At 38.5% G+C, this 23825-nt stretch overlaps 1 protein-coding gene across 1 annotated transcript in view; it reads right to left on the reverse strand.

Moving 5' to 3' along the window:
• Window positions 1–242: 242 nt before the first annotated feature.
• CDK14 (cyclin-dependent kinase 14) overlaps window positions 243–23825 on the reverse strand; it is a gene marked incomplete at both ends in the record, with an annotated part of 97848 nt that continues 74265 nt past the window's right edge. Inside the window, 2 exons of the mRNA XM_010147768.1 lie at window positions 243–336; window positions 10877–10997. Of these exons, the coding sequence (XP_010146070.1) occupies window positions 243–336; window positions 10877–10997 (215 nt within the window). The remainder of the gene's footprint in view (window positions 337–10876; window positions 10998–23825) is intronic.

Consider the following 23825-nt stretch of genomic DNA (forward strand, 5'->3'; position numbering starts at 1 on the left):
GCTTTTTTTCCACAATTGTATAAAAACCTTTCTGCAGATTTCTTTAAAAATATTAAATGAAAACATTAGAATGTGAAATTACACAGTCCTCAAGAATATATAAAGTAAACTGTATCTAGCTTGTGGATCAGGCATCTGATCCTTGGCTCTATCAATAATTTAATTCCTGACACAAGGAAATATATGAACATTTATCAGTCAAACCTTTGTTTTGCACATTACTTCAGCAATAAAGAACTCACCAGAAATATCCTTTCAAGTTGATCTTGAATGTCTTTCATTCCTGGAAAAGCAGCGACCCCTTGAATCATTTCTACAAAGATACAACCCACTCCCCTACAGAGGGAAAAAAGAAAAAAAAAAAAAAGGAAAGTATGCAACATTAGAAAGACAATTCTTTTGTATCCATCACCAGCATTTGAATAATACTTATTTATTTTTAAAAATCAACACCAGGCTGAAGGATAAGCACATGCATTTACTAAAACCAAGGTATATGCATGAACATTTCTGAGGTGTCTGAAGGCAAGTGCAGAGGTAGCAGGAATACGGACGGTCACTCTTGAGACCAATAAGGGCACAGCAGCTGCTCTCTGTAAGAGTGCTTCCCAAGCAGCATACTCATGCTCCCACATCAATTCTGGGGATGTGGGAAAGGCAGTGAGAGTACACTTGGGAGAAGCTGAATGGGGACAGGACTGCAACATGGAGGGACACCAGAAGGGTTTAGCATGGGAAGAGAAACCGGAAAAAAAAATGAATAAAAAGGAAGAGAAGATGTGGCTGCTCACAGCCACTGAACTAAACTACTGCCCAAATGCAGATGACTTCTGGGATGGGCTTGTTTGGGCATTCTTCTCCCCCTCCTGCAGCATAAGAAGGAAGCCCAAAGCCCTTATCTCTGGTCCTGACCAAATCGCCCAGAAGGTCTGCCTGGGATTTGCAGGGATGAGCTGAGCAGTCACAGGCTCCCTCCTCTCCCTACTGTGACAGTCACCTCATTACAGCTCCTGTCCCTGGTCTCTCACAAAAAGTACTTCACATGAATCCTCTTCATCCCACTCAGTTAAGCCACTGGCAGAAGTACTGGGAAATCATTGGGGGGGGAAATACCTGAGACATACTAACTACAGGAAAAAGAACAGATTCCCAAAAGTTGCTGAAAGTTTCTGTGACTCTAACTGAGATGCCAGATGACCTGAACTCCTGCGACTGAAAAGCAAAACAGATTACAAACTTGCATTTGCATCTTTTATTGGTGAAGAGAGCTTAAGAGTTGCTTGCTCCATCAGCAAAAATAATTTCAGGAGAAAACACCCCCCCCCGGCTACCAATAGGATGCAGAATTCTATTTCAACTTGTTCAATTACATTTTTCTACATACATTTTTCTTTACATACAGTTTTCACAACTTCCAGATGTTAACACCTACGTATGCTGTATAGCCACATCTGTGTAAGTAACCACTCAAAAAACGCTCCACACAAAAAAAAAAAATGCCAGTTCAGTAGCAAAACATATCAAAACAAACCAAGAATTTGCAAAACTAACTACAATACCACCTCTCCCTGAAACTGAGAGTTGTGCTTCTGAGTCAGAAAACCCGAGCAATAACCTCGAATTCAACTTTGGTTTTAGAAGTAAATTATTTGGAATGCAGTAATTACATACCTTTTCAATGCTTATGCATCGTGTTGATGCATTCAGAAAGCAGCGTTTAATTTTAAGCATATGTGTGCATATATTGGTGAGGAAGTGGTTCTAGAATAAAACAACTGAATGAAAATAGATTCCATCTTTTCATTAAGACCGAGGCTGAGTATTTATAGATACCACTTAACTAAGATTATCAGCAGACAACCCATGCTTTAGTCCCCTCTGATTACGGATGTAAAATGAAATAGTTTTACATTCCAGGACAATGAGAGCTGATAGTCAAATTTCCTGTATAAGAAAATTAAACATACATCACTCTTTTCTAATTCTACTTCTCAAAACATATATATTAAAGCAAAGTTTCTACTTAGGCATTAAGAAGTGAAAGAAAAATTCAGAAAACACATTTCTGGTCCAATTTTGGAATAATTCAGGTGTTTGTAAAAGAGAGGTTAAAATTTATGTTCCATATGCTTCTGCTGTTTTCCGAATGAACTGAATTGATTAAACTGCCATTCATCATTTAGTCTGGTTAGTGCTTCATTAGGCACAGACAGGCACAATGTATCTTAGTCAAATACTTATAAACACTATCAGGATCTCAGGCAAGGAAAAAGTCAAGATTTCAGTCAGAAGCCATTTATTCAAGATGAAAAATAAAACAATTGAATTTAGACTAAAGAAAACAGGATTAGAGTTCTATTCTTGCAACCAGAAAACAGGCATTTGATGAAACCAGTGTATCATTTGAGGGCACTTACTGCTATCTGCAGAAACTTCAGCTAGCGGTTTGAACAGAAATGCCATAAAGGCCACAGGAAGATTTTGCCAAATTTTATATTGTTTCACATAATCTATTCACAAAATTTTCCACTTTTAGTGGGTCTGACACAAGTATGAGCCAAAAATCAAGAACTGCAAACACTGCTACTGAAGAAAAAATTCCTGTTTGGAAAGAACCACCCTATTACATGTCTTGAACTCTTGTGTAACCTAGCACTCCCATGAGTCACAAGCTGAAATGAAAGAGTACTGGAGTTAAATATACAACTAATATAAAAATCAAAGTTTTATTAAAATCACTGAGAAACATAAACAATCTTTAAGGTTTGTGCTGGAGGACTGCTGTTCCCTTTGGCCCAGTTGAAAATTAAGCTTATGCTTGGTTTCAAGGCTTATAGTGTTCAGCACACTGAAGAGGATGTCCACAGAAATAGAAGATTAAGTCATTAGTAAAGAAAAAAAAAACAAAAAAGAGAGAAAATAATAGTTAAAAAAAAGTATGACAACGAACTGATAGGAAACAGCCAAAAGGCCATAATGGCACACAGAGGCTTCAAGATCGCTGGATGGTATTTTAGATGCCTTAGTGGCATCAGTGAATTTTAGGCTCACCACAAGTGGAAACTGAGTATATAATAGGATCCCTGTATCACAAATTCCAAGTGCACAGACACTGAACATGAAAAGAAGTAAAGCCTCTACAAGGCCCTGAAATTTAGTCTTGTTTTTGTAGACATCATAAACTAATTATTTAACAGGTTAGAGAGATTTCTTAGCAAAGCAAAAAAAAATATTTTTTTTGCCAGAAGTGGTTTGTAAGAAAAAATTAGGAGAACAATGTCATTCTTGGCTACAAGAAAACACAGGAGACAGGCAGAACGTGGTAACTCTGTATTTAAATTTATGAAGGAGAAGGAAGAACTGATTAGGATTTTAATGGTTCCCAGAACCGTAGGTAAATCCAAGATAGTGTAATGAGAAATAGCAGAATGCCTTTAGGAAATAAAAGTTTTAGGGTGAGTGCTAGAGAAAAACCCTTAACAGTTGTGCTATACCCCAGGCTCCCAATGGACTTGAAGCTCCACAGTTACACTTGCGTAAACCTAGACAAGCTGAAACGCTTCAGAATATTCTTCAGGGAACAGGCTTGCATTAACAGTAGGGTGGATAAGATGATCTCAGAGATCACTCCCATCTCTAGTTTCTATGACACAAAGATTACGTCTTAAAATATGAAATACAACCAATTAACTTGGATTTAATGTGCATGCATCTCCAAGGGTATGTTATTTATGTAGCATTTGTGCACACTCAGCATGCAATGCCATTTTCAGGCAGCACTTGAGAAATAACTTGGGACAAAAGAACATTAGCCTCACGTATTTCAGTGTATTCGATTCAGATTTTCCTGCTCTCTTAATAAGACTTCTGATTTTGAATAAATGAGCCAAATGTTGTGATTTTGTTCAGAGATCTTTCCAATGGAATGGCATAAGATAACCTTGCAAAGTAAAAGTGACAGCCATTTGATGTTGAAATGGGTGGCTCACCCTCCGATGACAAAGAGCGTGACTAAACCCATTGATGTACTGATGAGACCATATGTGGCCCTACCATCGAATATTGCTCTTCTATTGTCCCGCTCAATTCCCTGGGACTCTGGCTGCCACCGTACAGCCTTATAGAGAGTAAGAGTTAATAGCACAGCTAAATGAGTTACTCTTGCATTTAAACTGACATAGTAAATGAGCCTGTAAAGATGAAGTTAGATGCCTCGGGAAACTGCCCTTTTTTTTTTTTTTTGGGTCTGCAGAGCCTTTGTAATCCAAGAGGGTATTCCCTTAAAATTAACTTGCTTACAAGTGGGTTGGTTTTATATTTTTGGTTAAAGAATTCACATTCCTGTCTGTGGGTAACAAAGATCCTTATTGCAACCAGAGGACTCTCCAGCCTATGTGTAAATACTGGGAAAACAAACAAACAAACAAACCACCCCCCCAAAACAAAACAAAAAACCAAAACACCACACAACAACACCACATAAAAGGGTCGGTGAGACATAATCTATAAAATTTATTAGGGTTGTTTCCTCCAGTTAATATTCTGTTTTTTCCTCAATGGATCCAGAAGAGATTAAGCTTGATCTTATACTTAAATCAAGATTATAGAGAGCCTATATGCTTACTATATACATTTTAAACTGTTGAACTTCATGCCATGAACAGATCTGCATTCTAGCAGGCTCAGTGCAGGTGATAACGTTCAGCATGTTCTTCACAGTGAAGACCTACGCTGGATCTGCACAGAAGGTTTCTATCAGGTCATGAAGCCTGTTTTTACCAGGCAGGTTTTGGCTTCAGAGGTGGAAGGCTTTTATGAAAATCAACTGCTTCCAGCAATTCACCTGATGAGATTTCGGAAATGCAGAGTATTCGTGCAAATTTCCAAAACTACATGCAGTTTGTACTGCTAAATATATCAGAATTAAAAAAGAAAAAAACATCTACCCCTCCCAAAACCTAACTCCTTGTTTTTTTATGGATTTGTCACCAAGACGTAATACTGGAACCTCTTCCATAAAATCCAGTATAAATGCAACATGTTGGAAGGGCATAGAGATTTTTCTATCTTGTCTGATTTATTAAGGAAAAAAGTCACATTCTCGTATGATCCTGCTTACGAACAGAACTACAAAAACAAATATGGGGGGAAAGGAAAGAAAAGCAAGGGAATTTTGTCTCCTTAACTGACCAAAATCTGACTAAGTTCTGAAGTGGCACACTGCCAGAATACCCGCAGATGCTGAACTTGGTTGGAATTTGTCTTTCATGACCACTCCACTTTGATACGTGAAAAGTAACATACGATTGGAGTTACAGTCTGACCAAAGAACAGGGGCAGTAAGGCAAACCGATCATAGTTCTCACATGAGAAGTAATGAGTGAAGCAAAATTTCCCTTCCATGCTGACAAAGAACAACATCAACATTTCTGCAGAAAGCAGATGCAATGAATCAAAAATAATTTACTTGAAAGTATGATAGTACAAAGTATTTCTTTAGTCAGTCTTGAAGCAATTGTAATAAGTGCTCATCTTCTTGCCTGTGTCACTGGAAATCAAAGCTCCAGATACTTGTTTTGCAACCAAACCCTCGGTACCAGTGCTCAGTTTCTACATTAAGAAACAGCATCTTCACGGAGGATTAAAATGTACATGATCCTTTTTTGCAATAAACTATTAAACTTACTTGTTCTGTAAAAGCAGAATGTAAAAAAAAACTCAACAAAAGAATCTTAAAACTTGAGCAACATTTTGCCGTAAGACATTTTCCTGTTGAACATGTTCTTCCTGGTTTTCTTTTCTGGATCCAGATACCTTTATAAGCTACTTTTCTGACACACATGAAACATATTTCTAGCAGTGGAAGACTGATAGTAAATCTGATGTTCCAAATGGAGTTGTTTTTAGACAGGAACTTAAAACCTACAGGCCAAGATGGTTTCCTCACACACAGTGTTTCTATGCATTTGACCCTATGAAAATTTCCAGTCAAAAGCTAATTCAGCCGAAAAAACTTTTGAAGAACTTACTGACAAATAGAGAAGTTTAATTAACACTACCTTGACTGTTATTGCAATATCCTCACATTAATATACTAATCTTAGAGATCAGCATTTCTTTGGAGTGGAAGTGATAACCATAAATAACATGAAGGGAAAAGAACTAATTTACCCTACACTTCTTTCTCTCTTGGGCCCTAAGCAGTATTTCTTCAGGTCGTACTGGGACTCCTGCTCTTGGACTTCTTTTCCTGCAAACTGGTTATAGCAGATACAGGTTAAAGATGCTTTTATAATGTCCCCTGTGTAAAAACACAATTTGGTGCACCTGTGTCCAAGACAAGACCCATTTTTATTTAATAAATATTTTAATTAATGTCATAGGTCTCCTTTGGTCAAATAATCATGAAAGCATGCATGGAATTACAGTGAGGACTCAAATCTGCACTTGGAGCAGGCTATGTGTGGAAAGTGGTGTGTTCCTGAAAAATACCATTCATTTTTCTAACAATAGGATACACAGAAAAATTCCACATGAAGAACTTTCCCTAAAGTAAGATCAGAAATGAAATCATGTATATCAATCCAGATGTTACAAAGTTAAATAACAGTGATTTAATAAGCCATTTCATAACATGTGACTGGCCTAGTTTTAAGTGATTTCTTCTGCAGCACTAAACATAGCTGACATTAGTTAATAAAAGTGATTTTAAAAATCTATCATGGCTCAAATTCTTAGGTTATCTGAACTGTGAATAAGAGTGTATTTTTTAACAGCAAAACAACATGATATGCAGAAAAATCGCCAGCTGTTAGCAAACACAGTTTTAAGCCAGCTGCACTTCAAAATAAAATATCCCTAGTGACTTCCTGATGTAAGCAACCCAGCTGTAGCAGTACATGCATTACTAAAATCAAAAATGATTTAATAACCTGTCTAAATTGCTTCATTTACTAATACTATATTCTTCTTGTAAAAAACAAATACAATAGGTTCACTTTGGGATTTTTTTCCCCCCTATGCTTTGTATTACTTATATATGGGTTTTAGTAATTCATAAACCCTTTATGTATTGAAGGTTATTTTCCTTGCATTGACTTTCAAAGGACTGTAAAACTCGAGGATTAGGACAAGTTACACCAGAGGCAATGAAAAGCCATTTTCCTAGCTACTAGTAAGTCCTCATCAAGAGGGGGAAAAAGAAAAAAAAAAAAGTAAATCAAAGGTTATCACAACTCTTTGATGCAGTCATGGGTAGTATAATATATTCACACAATGCTGCTGTATCAAATGCTGTCAGCAGTAAATCACAAAGCCCACTGCATTGATTTCCATCACCAGTCTGACACCCTTAATGCATGTATGTCTTCATTAATATTATTTTATTGCCAGTGGCTATTTAAAAAAAAAAAAAAAATAGAATGCAGGAGAATGTAAAACTGCATGTGGATCATTAGCTTTTAGTTACCATCCTAATGCCCTGCATCGGCAAATGAAGTGTAAAAAGAGCCCGCAGCCTCTGCCACCTGCTTCCCAGCCACTGTCCAGCGGTTAATATTTGGACTCCTTTTGCATGCAGCTGGTTTTCTACTCAGTAGGAGCCCCACTTTCCGTTCCTTGGGAACTACCATGAAATGTCATTTATCATGGCTATAGCAAGAGTCCTGTGTCTTTATTTTTTTTACTGAATGGAAGAAACAGCTGTGCTTTCTACCTCAACATTATTTAAATATTAAGCGAAGTGGCTGCCTAGTTTTGGCATCACGTAGCTCTGAATCAATAAGGCCACATGAGAGCACACACTATCTGCCATAAGGACATAATGCCAGTAATTGCAGAAAAATGCTAATGCTACAAACACACTTTTGATAACAAATTACCGCATTACCTTGGAACCTGATGGGAGGTGGGTTTCTCCACGTCTCCCTTCCTCCCACTCTGGGAAGTCACTAAGTGGTTTTAATGTAATTATGGCCCAGCTATGTACAACTGTTGTTTAAATAAAGCCCCAAGCCTGCAGAGCTCACCGTTACATGTGCCAAATAAGCTTGCATGTCCTTAACATGCAACTACTCCTCTCACAATTAAACTACAAGTGCTGTCTCTCAGACAACCCAGCAAAGCAGAGAAGTAAAAACCTAAAGCTCTTCTGTCACAACATATATTTGCTCTAATCTGATTTCTGATGTGGCAGTAGCTGAGCCTCTACATAAACTGCTGCCATGTGAAAGAAGCTGTATTACAAGGGCTTTTTTCCTAAGCTTCTCATAGTTCTCCAGTTTGTACAGGGCAGCAAAAATGTAAAAGTGCTGTAAATCTAGTACAAGAGCAGTATGACGTCATTTTTCATTTGAAACAAAACTCAGCACCTCTATCCCTGAACAACCAGATCTTTTTTAGACCTAGATGAAATGCTTTGTACCTGAGGACAGCATTTATTGTTATCACTAAGGGTGTAATTATTGTGTTCTTCCTCAATACTCTTGCATCATTATACAAGTCCTGGCAAAAACATGACCTGGATTGCTGGAGTGGCATTTTAAGTCCTTCCTTGATCTTCCCTGCTGTTCATGTAATTTGGCTATAAACATATGATTATGAAGGGAATGCTCAGTCTACAATCATAATAGATTTAAAATGCTTCTATAAGCTGCATGGTTTAATTTGATCTCTATCACAGTAGAACCACATAATTTGACTATACTTTTTAACAGCTCATTTACTAAAATCATTATTGGGAAGAATGTTAAAGTATCCCATGTTAGGAGCTATTAAACTTTTGAGTGAATCATTTTTCTTTGTGGGATAAGTTTCAATGAGAACCAAAAATATTTTAAAATCCTTTGTTCAGTTTGGGGGAGGGGATCACAACAAAACAAATCATTTCAAATTGCAATAATTTTTTTAACTGGTTAATGTTAAAAAAAAAAAATCTCCAATGTCTCTTTTGACTAAAAGCATTGTAGAGGATTTCTTGAGCAGTTTGTTTGCTCTATTAAAGCATTAAAAATTTTTCTTTGGTGGTTTCCACATATTCTCTCGTTCTCTTTGTACTTCACAAATTGAGGCACATACGTGCACATGTACACAAAAATGTGGAACTCTCAAGAACTGAACACATGTGGACTGAACTGTAAGATGATGAGCAGAAAGCACTATTTATGTGTCCCAGCTATTTCCACCCCCTGATGCAGCTGTCCTGCCTCACCCCAAGCAAGTTGAGCTTCTTGCCGGGAGTGTCAGTGGTGTATCTGGGAAAAGAGGTGACTACAAAACGTCAGGAGCAGATGGGATGCAGAGATTGCATACAGTCTGTGAAGACATCAGCTTGAACCTCATCTTTGGGAAAACAGGACAGTTTCAGGATACATGAGAAGCTGAGACACAAGGGGAAATAATTTTAGATATGTGAGCTGGAGAATGGTCTGAAGAAAAGGAGATAGCTGATACAGATGATGCTGTCTTTGTCTCTCTAGTGCAGTTGCAATATCACAACGTTCACATTTGGAGATGTTTGTTCACCCTCCCTTTTCCAGCCTCTTGGTTCACCTACCATTACAGGTGAAGGAACTACTGCAGCCAGAGGCCCAGTTATATTAAACACTCTCTTCAGTATTAGATATTCAAGTATTTATACTCTGTAACCCCTTCAAATGAAGCAGTCCTACAGCCTCTAACTTCTGCCCCTGGAGTCAAGACTTACCAATGCTACAGGGAAAAACGAGAAGAGATTTTCAGGAAAATGTAGCTTTTCATCCCACATTCTCTGATCTCAGCTACACAACTAAACACAGTCCAGTCATGCTTAGTTCCCTTCCTCAGCAAAAAATATTCTTGCTAGGTCATCAGTTTCAGTACTACATTGCAAGATTAGCTTGACAAATATTCACCTGCTGTACAAAAACATATGGTCCTTTTTACCTTATCTTACAGTTACCTCTCGATTTTAACATAATCATAATTCTAAATTTATGTTGCCTGTATTAAAAAAACATTATATTTTTCTGAAACTTGCTCAGTTGGTTTTTTTTTTCCAAATGAAATGAGCTGTATATTAAAACATAAATTACATGTACACAAAAAAAAAATTAACATTTTCCACAGCATAAGATTTTCTTCGTAAGGAAAAATATTTTTTTTCCACATTTTCTTAAATCAACATACATTTCTTCTACTAGCACAGTTGAAGCTCTGATTAATTACAGAATTTGTACATACTACAGAAATCCTGTGACCTCAAAAACTACAGGGATAAAGAAAGAACCTCCTTTTTGGTTTCTAACAGTGATAAACCCAAACACATTCTTTGTTCAACACAGGACTAAACGACATTATCAAAAAGGAGTAAGACACTATATACTGTACACATCAAACTTCCCTTTCAAACCTGCAGGTTTAAACAAAATCTGTAGGTTTAGAAGAAAACTATTAAGTGATATGTCACACACTGATTTACGGCTAACAAGTATAGCAGATCAGGAACTGAGGCTGTATCCTCACATCCAGAGAATCATGGTTTTGTCCTTGCTATGGCTGGGCATGGTGAAAGACCATCTTCTGCAGAAGAAGTATCATACCCTGAGCACCACATTAAGACTATGAAAGTCAAGCAACCACAACCCAGTCTCTTGCAAAGCATCAACAGCTCTTCTAAAGGTGCATCAACAAACAGGTACCAGGTGCCAACTGGTGGGGTGGCAGGAGAGGATTCCTTCAGGGAGATACTGAGTGAACCACACAGACTGGTACACTCAAGTATTTTAACCTGTACCAACAATCTCTCTATGCACATCACGTTTTATCTCGTTTTACATGTCTAAAGAAAATCAGAGCTAAAGCACCTACGTCACGTCTAGTGTAAAAATGCTATACTTACCACATATCAAGGCAAGTGGAATATTCTGTTGATCCCAGAAGGACATCTGGAGGCCTGTACCATAGGGTTACAACTTCATTGGAATACGTATGGCTGGGAACTGATTTTGCTCTGGCAAGGCCTGTGGGGTAAATACAAATAAACTAATGCAAACAAAACAAACAGTTTGCTGTACAGTTATGATCCTAAAAGGATACATGACCACACATCACATAAAATGATGGCATGTTGCAAGCAGTTTTTTCTTCTAGTATTACAATACGTTACTTAATGAAAGAACGTGGTGGCATCTATCATTTAGTACCTGGCTTAACAGAGCTGTGAATATTACGAAGTAATAATAAATCACACTTTTCATAACGACAACCACAGGCCTAGGAGAGATGCAAAGATATACTGTGGCATACCTAAATGAAAAACAAATAAAGATTTACATTCCCATTAACTGTTCATCCTTAGGCATCGATTAGCTTTCATTTCAGTGTTATTTAGAAAAGGAAATGAAAAGAGAACTCCCAGAAAATAGTGCCAGAGATGAGATTTTTTTTTTTAGGGAAGCCTAAGGAAACTTTCCACAGTTTACACTGCAAGCCCTAGCTTGCTTATTCAAGTTTATATTTGAAAGCAGTAGGCAGACTTACACATTACCATTCAAATAAATATTAATACTGCATTAATACACCAGAAAATAGTATGTGCAAAATTCTTCTCTCTCAACAAACGTATATTGGCAGTGTACCAACCTTGGAAGCAGAAATCATCTCAATGACATCTGTGGCCTTCTAAAGATAAACTATTTACAACAATTGTCTTTTAAGCTTGTCAGTAATTTAAAATAATTCACATTACTACACAACCATAATCTATCTCATGTAAAATTGGAAAGATTTTGGGAGAGACTCTCCTAAGCTAAGAAGAGCAGTAAAGAGCATATTTTTCTAACAGTTCTACAGAAGCCTCTCTCCTCTAGGAAAAGGAAAAAAAGACTTTCAGGGCTATGACGACTGTTCCCATCACGTGCCTGCAAACACCTTTCCCAAGTAATCTGCTCTGAGTTAATGTCCTAAGACCATTGGTTTTCTAGCTAGGAACACTGGGCACGCACAAGTAATGGAATTCAGCTAAAGAGCATATTTTTCTAACAGTTCTACAGAAGCCTCTCTCCTCTAGGAAAAGGAAAAAAAGACTTTCAGGGCTATGACGACTGTTCCCATCACGTGCCTGCAAACACCTTTCCCAAGTAATCTGCTCTGAGTTAATGTCCTAAGACCATTGGTTTTCTAGCTAGGAACACTGGGCACGCACAAGTAATGGAATTCAGCAATGTGTGCTTCTAAACAAAGAACTCCTGATTTCCCTTTCACAAAATAAATGAAATTGCTAAAACAGAACGTCATATCTTACACCTTACAGAAACCAAAAGGCAGAGTCATATACTCAGAAAGAACTATGCAACATGAGGATTCACAGAGAGTACAGGTAAGAGTCCTTTGCACCTTTATTCGTAATACACTGGAGAAGCTATTTAAGAACAGTTAATCTCAGTGAATACATCTCCATAGTAATGATGGCAAATCTTGCCAGTAGATTGCATTATCAGCTGATTATAGCAATTAGACCAATGTAGGGGAATAATTTGACTTGTATGCCAGAATTTCTTCTAAAAAAAATTCCATTCCAAATATTAATAACCAGTTTTAGTTTTCAGACTTCCATCTCTCTTCCGTTTCTGCACCTGGCTACCAGTTTGGCTCACACAGACAACTCAGGGTTGGCCCCTGCAGCAGAGCGCTAAAGAGGTCAGAGGAGAGGTCACATCACATGCTTTGCAGTGCCTCAGCCTCCAGATTGATGTTTTGCTTTTAAGAGATCATAAACCACCAAACACTCCAACTGGTGAATAGTTCTTATCCCTAGTCCAAGGAAACATTAGCAAGTCTGAGTTTCTGAGCACCTATATCCCACATGACTAAACTGAAAGAGTAGCCTCTGCATTTGTGGATACACACCTACTATTATTAAGCTAAATAAATAGAATGGAAGGATTTGAGAAACCTGGATGGTGAATCCCCTCACCCTTCTTTGCCTGCCCAAGCCTCCCTTTAGTCTTGCCTGAGGAAGACTGAATTTGGTTGCACGCTATTTCCTCTCTAATCTTCTACCTCGCTTTGATAGGAGAAAAGGCATAGGCAGGCAGGTAAAAGACATTTTTTAGGAAGCCAGCAACATCACGTGATTTGAGAAAAACTGTAAAAAAAAAATTTAGACCTTGTGGGGCAAAAAATGAACTCAGCTCACTATGACACAAAGCCTTTGATCCATACACTCAGGAAATCTTCCATGTAGGGAGGGACATGTACGCAACTTGCCACACCAGAAATCATACTGCAAATATTACAATATCCATGCTTACCTACCAGTTTCTGCCACTTTACTGGCCAAGATGGAGCTTTGCAAGTGCTATACCCAGCCCAAGTATACTTTTCTTCCTTCCGTGTGACCATTCAACATAGAACCAGCCCTCCCATCCTGCTGAGACTGCTGCCCACCCTGTTTCCTCAGCCCACTGCTTCTATATCTCTTCCACCTCTAATCTGGTCCAAGTTAACCAAAATCTATCCGATTTTCAAAGGATGGCAGTTTTTGGCTAATCCCACCCAGTTGGAGAACTAAATGTTTTTCTTTTATCCACTCTTCACTCCCAGAACACCTTGAAAGCCTCCTTCAAGGTTAGCTGCTCCATCTGGTTTCTCATTTATAAGAGGACCACTACCGGAATGGATAAAGTTATAAAGAGACCCTTCATCTGTAAGAGCAAGTTGAAGCCATACACTGACATCAGAAAGCATCACCGGCATTAAGAGGTTTGTGGGTAAAGGCCATATGTTTTAAGTTGTGGCCAACTGGTTTCCTAGCTGGGCACAGACACTACTGTGGAAACTAAATAGCCAAACGGAAAGCAGGAGGGAACAACTGAGGGAAATAATCACAAAGGCTAAAATTTGGCAGAGGAAAACTTGGCACAGTGCCGCTTTCAGTCAGTCACTCCCTCTGTGCAGAACTGAAAGGACCTGAATTAGGCTAACGCCTTGGAGGAACTGCTTTCTCTCAGGGAGGGAGAAAAGTTTGCCCCCCTTTTTTGACTAATGCCCTGCATAAAGAAGGCATTTGCATTTATGAACACTTTCACTTGAAGACTCAAAATTAATGCAAATGTCTCCCTTCACACTTAAGGCATGAAAATACAACCTAATTATTCAGATATAATTACAGTTTTAAAATAATGGTATCGAAGTATATGTATATATGAAACACCAACAAGATACTGCATTTCTTGTTTTGATGCTCCAGATGCGAATAGATGAGCTACCAGTTTGGGATTTGGATTGTTGGGTTTGGTTTTGGTTGGGTTTCCCCCCCCCCCCAAAATATCATTCTGCAAAAAAATATGCTACATATTTTATACCCTTTGCACATCCAAATATGCTTACTCATGCAAAATTTATTTAACCACATCATTCAACTAAAGGAAAACTGAAGGGTAGGATTAATTAGCACAGCATGTTCGATCACTTTCTTTAAGGGTTCCCTGTCTGTTTCCATGGTTACGCTACAGGAAGAGCGACAATCTCATTTTTAAAAAGACAGAGCTTGTGGGGAATCATAAAAACTTCAAACCTTAACAGCTAGTGTGCATAAAAGCCAACAGGTAAATGGAAAGATCACCAGATGAGCACCCAATATTTACATATTGCTGCTTGAGCAATTTTTTGGCTGGGAAGGTGAAGGGAGAACCTCCTGACAAGCAGTGAACTCCCCTCTGGTTCCCATGTCTTCCAAAAGATAAAATGTCACATGTGTCCTGCTGCTGCAGCCTTATTTTAAAAGCCGGAAGCCAAGCATAAGGCCCAGTTATTAAAAATCTGGTCGCGTCAAACCCACTGGGGAACCTGTGTGTAATTATGGGAAGAACAGACACTGTTCACTGTTCTCCAGGCACTTACTTCTATGGCCATTATTTATCCAAACTGAAAGAAGAAACTGTTCTGATGCATTACATACTGCAAGGCTTGCACAACAGCATCTACCTCTGCTGGGACACAAACCACAACTTTCTTTTAACTCATTCATTAAACAACAGCTCAGGATACCCTGCAGTGCTCTGTGTTCAAATTACAGGGTCAACAATCTATGTCTATGTGTGTATGTCTCTTTAACACACAAAACCTCCTGCTGCCTCCTACGCTGAATTAAAAAAAAAAAAAAACAAAACCCACTAAGATATTTCCTTCCTTAGTAAATACAATTTCCTCTGCCTCATCTGGCTTAATCTTTTATCTCAGACTCAGAGGTTGTATCTGATTTTACGTAGCATCAGTTATTGACAAAACACATCACACTGATTTATCACTGTAATTTTTAAATTGCATTTGGCTTTTACAAGAGGCTGTAGCTACATCCAGACTCAAGACCTATTCAATACACACACCTTTGGCTACACAAGCACGAATATTAATATTTGATATCTCTTTAGCTGCAGGAGAGCTTTCTAGTCAAGTTCATATGACAATCAGGAAGCCTTTGTTCACAGTGAATATGATTCTGCAAATGAAGAAACCACACAGACTGCAAAAGCAAGGGCTTGCCAACCTTGCGCAGCTTTTCCCTTTCCATTATACCTTAAATGTGTTCACCTGTTTACTATTTTGATTCAGATTATCAAAAATGGCTTTAGCAAGGCACATTGCGAAAAAAACGTTATTTTGTTGCTCTATTTCCTTGATTCAGATTCTTTTCATGCTTCCTTTTTTAGCCTCCTGTTTTGTTTATTTTAGCAATTACCTAGAGTTTGAGGTAAAGGGCTTGTAAAACCATAACTATGATTCAGTAACAATATTAAAATATTGTTAGTGCACTCTGTTGTAGATCATGATCATTTAGATCATTCTATTGCAAATCATGTCAACTTCACTTAACCTATTTACTCAGCTACTTGTTTTCCAACAGAAGCATATGTATTCAGTGAATACCTGAATGACAACAAAAGAGAAGTAAAATGCGTGGAAACACTAACACTGCTTCAGTGAAGCAGTCTCTAAGCCAAAAGTCAGTTCTTGGCAATCAAAAGCATCCTGCAGCCTTTAGGACCCTCTGCTGTTTACCTAAATGCGTCCATCTCTAAGAGGCAGCTTTACCAGAGCATCCGAGTTAAATTCCTTTTAAATAAGATAAATTACCTACAATATCCTATGTCCAAGACCTAATACAGCCACTAGATTATGGTAGTGCTGTACATTTATAAAAGTTACTTGCTATCAGGGAGAGCCTAATGAAGTCCCGCAATTAATATTCCCAAAACGCACTTGAGCAATGGCTGGTCTTCCAAAACAGAGTGCAGAAGTCAGCCTTCAAGAAACAGAGCAGTAAGGAAAGTAAAATGCATGTGTGCCTCTCCGCCTGTCTGGTTTTTCCAGCTGTATTGGTTGTTTTAATAAAAGATTATTTTTCCCTGCAAATCTTATCTCATGTATGTCTTCAGACAATCACTTACAGTAACGCAGATGATAATTATTCTGGTCTGTGAATTACTCAACTGCCAGTCTGACAAACACAAGTTACCAAGGGGGAGGTGCGGAACTACTTTTTCTGCTACCAGAAAGAACGGCCTCTAGCCCTCATGAACAGTGGGGTTTTTTGTTTCCAGCAATTCTAGCATCATCTCTTTCATCATCACCTATTTCCTCTGCCTCCTGAACCACCCAAAGGATCACAGTGGAAAAGTGGGATACGAGAAAGAGCGCAGCCGTTGGTTGTATATTAAAAGATCCCTTTGATTAATTTGACCGAAAACAGCCTCATAGCTAGGATGGCTTATTTCCCTGCTTTAAAATCCTCATTAAAAAAAAAATCTGATATGTTTTGAAAAAGCCCACTGGTGCTGAACATGTACCCTGACTGCCAAATTCATTCACTGTCTATTAGCAGAAAGAAACACACTAAAAAAATCGGTTCCAATCAAAAAAGTGGTATGGAAATGCAAAAGAAATGTATGTTCCATTTTCGACACCGGGAAAATTTATCTATTCTTATGATCTTCTGGGTCAGCATGAGTATGTTCAAACTGCCTCTGCTAGTCTGGAAGAAGAAAAAACAGTGTGGGCAGGAAAAAAAATAACCCAGCCCAACAATCTGCAACAACACTGTCACCACAGACACAAAAGCTAATAGAACTTGAGGAAAGATAACAATTTCACATCAAAAATAACTTCTGCATTACTGAGAAGACCTGGATTCCTTATGGATATGGTATGTGTGCCCACAATACCATAACAGTTAACTGATTTAAATTTTGCTTTCCAGATTCTGGATTTTTACTTAATGATCCTCAAGTCTGCTGTCTCACAAAAAACACACCTATATGAAGACATTGCTCTCTACTCCTAACAACGTCCCAGCATGAACATAACACTTTGCTAATAAGATTGCATGTGAAAATGTCAGAATTGCTCATTCCACATTGAAGTTTTCAGGTTTGAAGCGAAGAGTTAACAATGGCTGAACAGATGGTTTTAAATTGGGAAGATCTGCAGAGCACAAGCAGGAAGCTCTAGAAAGGACAAACAGGTGGAAAATAATTCTCCACTGAAAATGAGAGGTAGCATGTCTAAGGATATTTTAATTTTCCCTGAGAAAAAGAGAAAATTGGGAAGCAGCCTTGAATCAATAAACCCAATACTGAACAATTATTTGAGTTTAGAAGAGAATAATAATAATTAAAGAAAATACATGTGGACTTTTAAGACATATGAGCAATGAACTTGCTGAAGACAAGAAATGTAAGAGGCTACTTACCTACAGTTTCGAGTTATAAATGTTTCACTGTCATCAGGATTCTCCCTTAACAAATCAAAGAAAATCAGAAAAGAAAAGGTAAAGTGATCCAGGGGAAGAGTGTTGTATGGAGACAAACTGAAAGCTATGGATGTCCAATTTGGCGAAGTGTAATTGTCTACTGAGTGCTGACCACAGAAGTGAACAACTTGCTGCAGGCTATTGCATATGAAGTTAACAACTTAGCATGATCCTTACCTGTACAACTAAAAGCAGGACTGCAAGAGCCATTTTTTGAGGACTCCATCTGGGGTTCAAGTAAAGAAGAACCAACCCTTATCAACTGGTACCTTGATAACTTATAACTTGATAAAAGCGCAGTAGGTACTTGACATATTGCATGAGACAGGCTAAATACGACACACTGGCAAAGAAATAAATACGCTTGCTCTGTGCTGTGGAAGACTTACTTTTTTTAGAAAACCATCACACAGACAAACTGCTTTCCCCTTGGTTGAGTGCTAAAAGGACTGAACACACATCAGATACAAGCCCATCACATACAGGGCAGCAGTACCACTTAAATCCTTCTAGTTTAATGTTGTATTAAGTCTGACAGCTGAAGAGCTGTTAAATAAGCACAATTTGGTGCTACTGCAGTGATTCACAGTCATCCAAACAGAAACACAAAAGCTACATTTCACTGAGAGTTTTACATTCAGACATCTCATCCCAGTTGTTCAAACTCAGGTCATTTTATTTCTTAACGGGCCATACAACACTGGCAGTGACAAGGTGATGCCCCAGCAAACACGTACCCCTCTCTCCCTCTATTAATGGGGTCCACAACTCAGTGCAGTTAATCTGTGGAGTGCTGGAACACTTACGAAAGGCAAAGACAGTTGCATGACCACAGGGATGTTACTCTGTGGAGTGATTTATTCCAGTAGGATACTACAGTTTTGCTGATCCATAATTTCCTACCTAGAGTTACAATAGCTGGAGAACTTTCATGAGAATACCTCGTCATGGTCAGTTACTAAAAATCTAATCAAGTGCCTGCAAAATTATTTACTAACAGATCAGATTGTAAGAACTGGTCTAGGATAGTTATTTTAACAAGAACAGGACTACATGGAGAAGCAAGAATTTGGACAACATTAACATCTACAAACAAACTACTTTTGAAAAGCAGATCTAACAACTATTTTATTTATAAATCAAGTAACACTGCCATTTGACATTACCCTGCAGGAGTGGAGTTTGTGAACTTCAAAAACTGTCACCACTTAGGTATTGAAACCATCAATTCTTAGAGCACAAGGTCTGACGGGTATAACCGGCACCATACTGCAACTACCAGTCACCGACTCATGGTCCCTGTACTGCACAGCCAATGCACGACAGCTTGACGTGGCTGCTTTTCCTGCTGTCACCCGAGCACACATTTCTATGCTGCAGGATGTGGCTGCATTTGTTCCGCCATCCAGAATTGTGTTTTGAACCATGGCTGCCCTGCCTGCCATGGCACAAACGCTTCTCTAGTAATCATGGAGTTTAATCCAAGCTGCTCCCGGTACCTGAGCCAGACTGTTTACAGAAAGGACATATACTCAGGTGTTTTTTGTCATTGCTACAACAGGTTATATACCCTGCAGCTTACCTATTTCCCTAGCAGGTAAAACACTGTCTTGGCTCTTCTGCCAAAGAAGGTTTTGCGTGAACTATCACATTAGTACATACATTCACATACTAGTTAACCAGCATCTAAAACCACATCTGACTGCACTGGCTTAAGTCAAAGAAAAATGATCTGAAAACATCAGTACAGTAGAGCCATTGGTGCAAAACTACCAAAACTAAAAAAAAAAGTCTGTTATTTCAAGGCTTTTTGAAATACACCAAAGAACAAAACAACTAGAGGAGACAAAGACTTCACTAAATTAAAAATTATTTTCACTCTGCTTTCAAATGTGAAACCATTAAGAAAACCTGTGTTAAGTACTGTTGCTTCTGTACAGCACTATTATAAAGCAAGATCTTATGAGAGGAGTCTCTGGAGTCTCAGATTCACCTGTTCAACTGAATTGCTACTCAAAACTCATTTAATGTATATGTCATCTTAAATTAACTGAATCACAAATTTAGAAGAAAAGTTTTATGTGAGAGACATTCCAATATGCTTAGGTCTGAATGATTATCTGACTTTGCATCAGCAATCAGGCTTCTGTATTCCTGCAAAGCCACCTAATCAGTTCTTAATACAATTTTGTCACAGAAAAAGAAGAAATGAAAACAGACAATTTCATTTTTTAAAAAAGTTACATTAGAAGAGCATTAAGGCTGTGCCTATGTTTCTGTCGATACGTAGTTAAAAAGCAAATGTTCCTCCTGCGGCATCTTTCTCTAAAGTGATACTGAAACCCTGAAATGCTGCTTCCAGGATGGCAAAACCAGAGCTGTACAACCAAATCTAGCCCATTAAAAGCTAGAAACTAGAACTGTCGATTTTCAATCTCCCACTTTCAATACTGGTAACTTTGGGTCTTTCAAACTGTAAGACCAAGAGGTCAAACCAAGTTTGGTTATTTATCATCATACATGAGGGTAGATATGTGGAGTTAACATATATTTGTACACCTCTGAAAATCTAAATCACTGGAGGAGTGTTAAGTATTACTAAGACGAGCACTGCCTGACCTCTTCTGGTTATCGTGAAGGCCATTTGCTGCAGGGGAAATCCTCATCTTAATGCAGGTAGACCTGCAAGCATGATTTGAATTTACATCAGTATGAACTGTGCATCTATAAATATATTAATATATCCAGCACTGTGTCCTTCAGAAGGAATGAAAAAACCCTGCATAAATTATTAAAAATTACCTTGATAAAAAGTGACAGTATTGCAGTAAGGTAAGGTTTTAAACTGTCTGAGGCAAAACAAATGTTGTTATAAATTACAAATCCATCACTTCTTTAAAATGCAACCCCAATTATGGAATGATTTCATATCTTGTTAAATGGCATTTTTCTCTTAATGAACTGACAGTCTTTTCACATTCATCTTTTTCTCTGCATATCAATATTACTGTTCTGACTGATGACAAATTTTTTATTCTTTAATCCACACCTTTTCCAGGCATCCTTTAATTTCCACATAGCTGATTATTTCCTGTGTAAAATAAATCTGCATAACTATTAACACATTAATGAAATTATTTTTAAAATTGGCATGATTTTCTCACAGGAAACATTAAACAAAACCATAATCAGTCCCAGAAAGCAAAGACGGAGAGTACTATGGGATCAGCCAGGATGGCTATAGCCAAAAGCTTTGCCATGACCATAGTAGTTGTTCTCCCCCATTACTGTCATATCAGAAGCAAGCAAAGAAGCTTCAGAACAATGACGTTTTAAAGAAAGTTTGGTATTTTAAATACAGGGGCTTGTAGCCACAGTAGTTAAAAGGCTACAGACTAAGGCTATAACAAGCAAGATGTGTAGGAAGAGAAAATGTTCTCATACAAAACTGATACGAGCAAATCCTCACATGACTGATTATGGCTTTTTTTCCAATTAAAAACCCACTTGTCATTACTGAGCAGATTTTTAATACATCTACAGCTTCATTTGGATGGATGAATCCCTTTTGTACAGGCAGTGGCTCACAGTTCTCTATGGTTTTTGTGCAGTCATCACATAACAGTCAGGTTGACACGTGTGGAATCCAAGAAAACAAAAAAAAAATCATGATTATGATAATAACACAAGATCCCAGTTAGCACTGAGCTAGCTGCAGTACAGATGACATCTAAATCCCATGTTCTCCTTAAGTACAAAACACAAACAGATTTTTTTATCACAGTTGTTTTAATGGTGTCATAACCAACTTCCTTTATTGCCCTTAATGGATAATTAAGATGCTTTCCTCCTATTTAAAGGCTCAATATAACTCTAATTTGTAACAATGGGAAACTGGTTTGAACCCTAAGTAACCTGAGATGTGTTTAACAGGGGACCCATTTAGTGAGTCACACCAATCTCCAGTCCCTTAACAGTTTAAAAGAAAGCATTTTTTAAAAAATTTTTCTTGTCAACCAATAATCCTACACAGTGCTGCTCAGTGGGAAGAGTTTAAGTTACAGCATCTACTTCAGTAATAGCTGAAAAGACTGGTATAGTTAAAGAATTTTAATTTTGACTGTTAAAAAGCAATCAGTGAAACAGATGCAGACATAAATTCAGTGTGTGGCTGTACTTTGTATTTACTATTTTTAGCAAGAAGTTAAAGTCCTACTTGAAAACAGAACCTCACATTTCTTTATGCAATTTGCTGTCTCCAGAGAGTAAACTTGTGTCAAATCTGTTCTTTCTCCATAGAGTATGAGACTCAATTTCTGTCCACAAGGTATTCTTCCTGCTACAACTCTCAAAATAGCAAGATTTTTATTTAGATTTACCTGATACCTCAATAAATCATCAAATCTATGAAGCAAATTAGATGGAGGTCCACGATGAGAACAAACCAAACAGACATGAGAAGCAAGAAGCATCTGCAGCGGCACTGGACCGCATATTCTGCTACATCTTCTCCTCTAAAACAATAAGCAGAGGAATTCTTCAGCCTAAATGCCAGAAATCAGACCTACCCCTTTGCACTGTTGTCCCTTGCAATTTCCTGACACCTACACATCTCTCCCTCTCCACCACAGATCTGGGCAAGATGAGAGAATGTCACGAGCACAGCACATGAAGCCCTTGCTCTTGGGAGGAGAGGGGAAGGAGGCAGCCTTGGCTACTCCCTGACAGCAGCCAGCTATACTGTTAGAAATGAAGAAGGAAGATTCAAGCATGCAGGGAAAGCCTGTCATCCCAGAAAGCAAGTAACACAGCAGCTTCCCACCGGTGTTTGAGTCTGCAGTACACACAACCTTTGCAGCCCACAGCTTTAATCCTTGCTCCAGGAGGAAAGACAGGAAGGTCCCCTAGCTACCCAGCAGCTCCACTCCCAAGCTCTGGACCTGGAAAGCAATGGCATCAGGGCTCTTTTCACTGACCTGGCAGTGTGTGTTCGAGGTTATGCCAGGACAAATGCACACACTCTGCTCCACTGCTCCAAGCCTCCAGCCCAGCTGCCACCGTGAACAGCATTATCAGCTTCTGTTCTCAGTGGAAAACACTGTATTTACAGCTAATTACAGAAATAACTGTGTTTTCTAAAGACTTGCAAGCTAACTCAGTTTTGAGTATTCAGGTTCCAGGTTCCCACTTCCTTTTTTTCAACTTCCTTACACAATTGTCACTGAAGTCATCTTATTGCTTGATATTTAATACAAATAGAGACCTCAAAGAAACCCATTACTGACCTTCCTGGGGGTTATGAGAACAAATTCTTCATATTTCAAAGGCTGTTATCAGAGGGGAACAGGCTGCACCTGGGGAAACAGCAACCTCTCACTGGAATACGGGAAAGAAAGGCCATTCTCAGTCGATTCAGATGGGGTGTAAGAGAGGTTTGTAGAGATACATTTGGGGTAGGCTAGCTCACTTTACCAGAAGCAGCCACTGATAATAAAAATCCAGACAGCTTCCACCATTTCTACAGCCCCGACAAGGCCTACTGTGGGTCAGCTGCCACAGGAGCCACCCAGGCCACTCCTACGGCTCAGCCAAGTGCCTCCTCAGCCAAGTGCCAGGCTGCAGCGCCACGGCCCGCGGTTCCTCAAGCTGCTTGATGCCAGGAAGGTCAGAGGGAGCAAGCCTGTGTAACTAGAGGTGCTCTCAGAGGAGTTTCGCAAACAATGCCATCAAGCATCGCAGACAACATAAAGTATCAGCTCTTCAGGCACCATGACAACTCCTTATACCAGCATTTTGATACTCTGTGGAGCATTTACACAGAAAAACATAGCAGTTACCCATGCAAGCAATCTTTCATGCTATCAAACCTTTCATATGATCTTATATGGTACAATATAAAGAAATCCCCTATGGGATTCTTACTGTGAAAAAAGAACTAATTTTTTTCCAAGTTGTCAACATATCTTTAATCATTTTAACAGTAACCTATACAGCAACAGTGTTGTCTCCAGTGACATATCCCCAACATGCTCCCCAC

Source organism: Eurypyga helias, unplaced genomic scaffold (genome assembly GCF_000690775.1).
Source record: "Eurypyga helias isolate BGI_N326 unplaced genomic scaffold, ASM69077v1 scaffold22212, whole genome shotgun sequence".
Taxonomy (NCBI): domain Eukaryota; kingdom Metazoa; phylum Chordata; class Aves; order Eurypygiformes; family Eurypygidae; genus Eurypyga; species Eurypyga helias.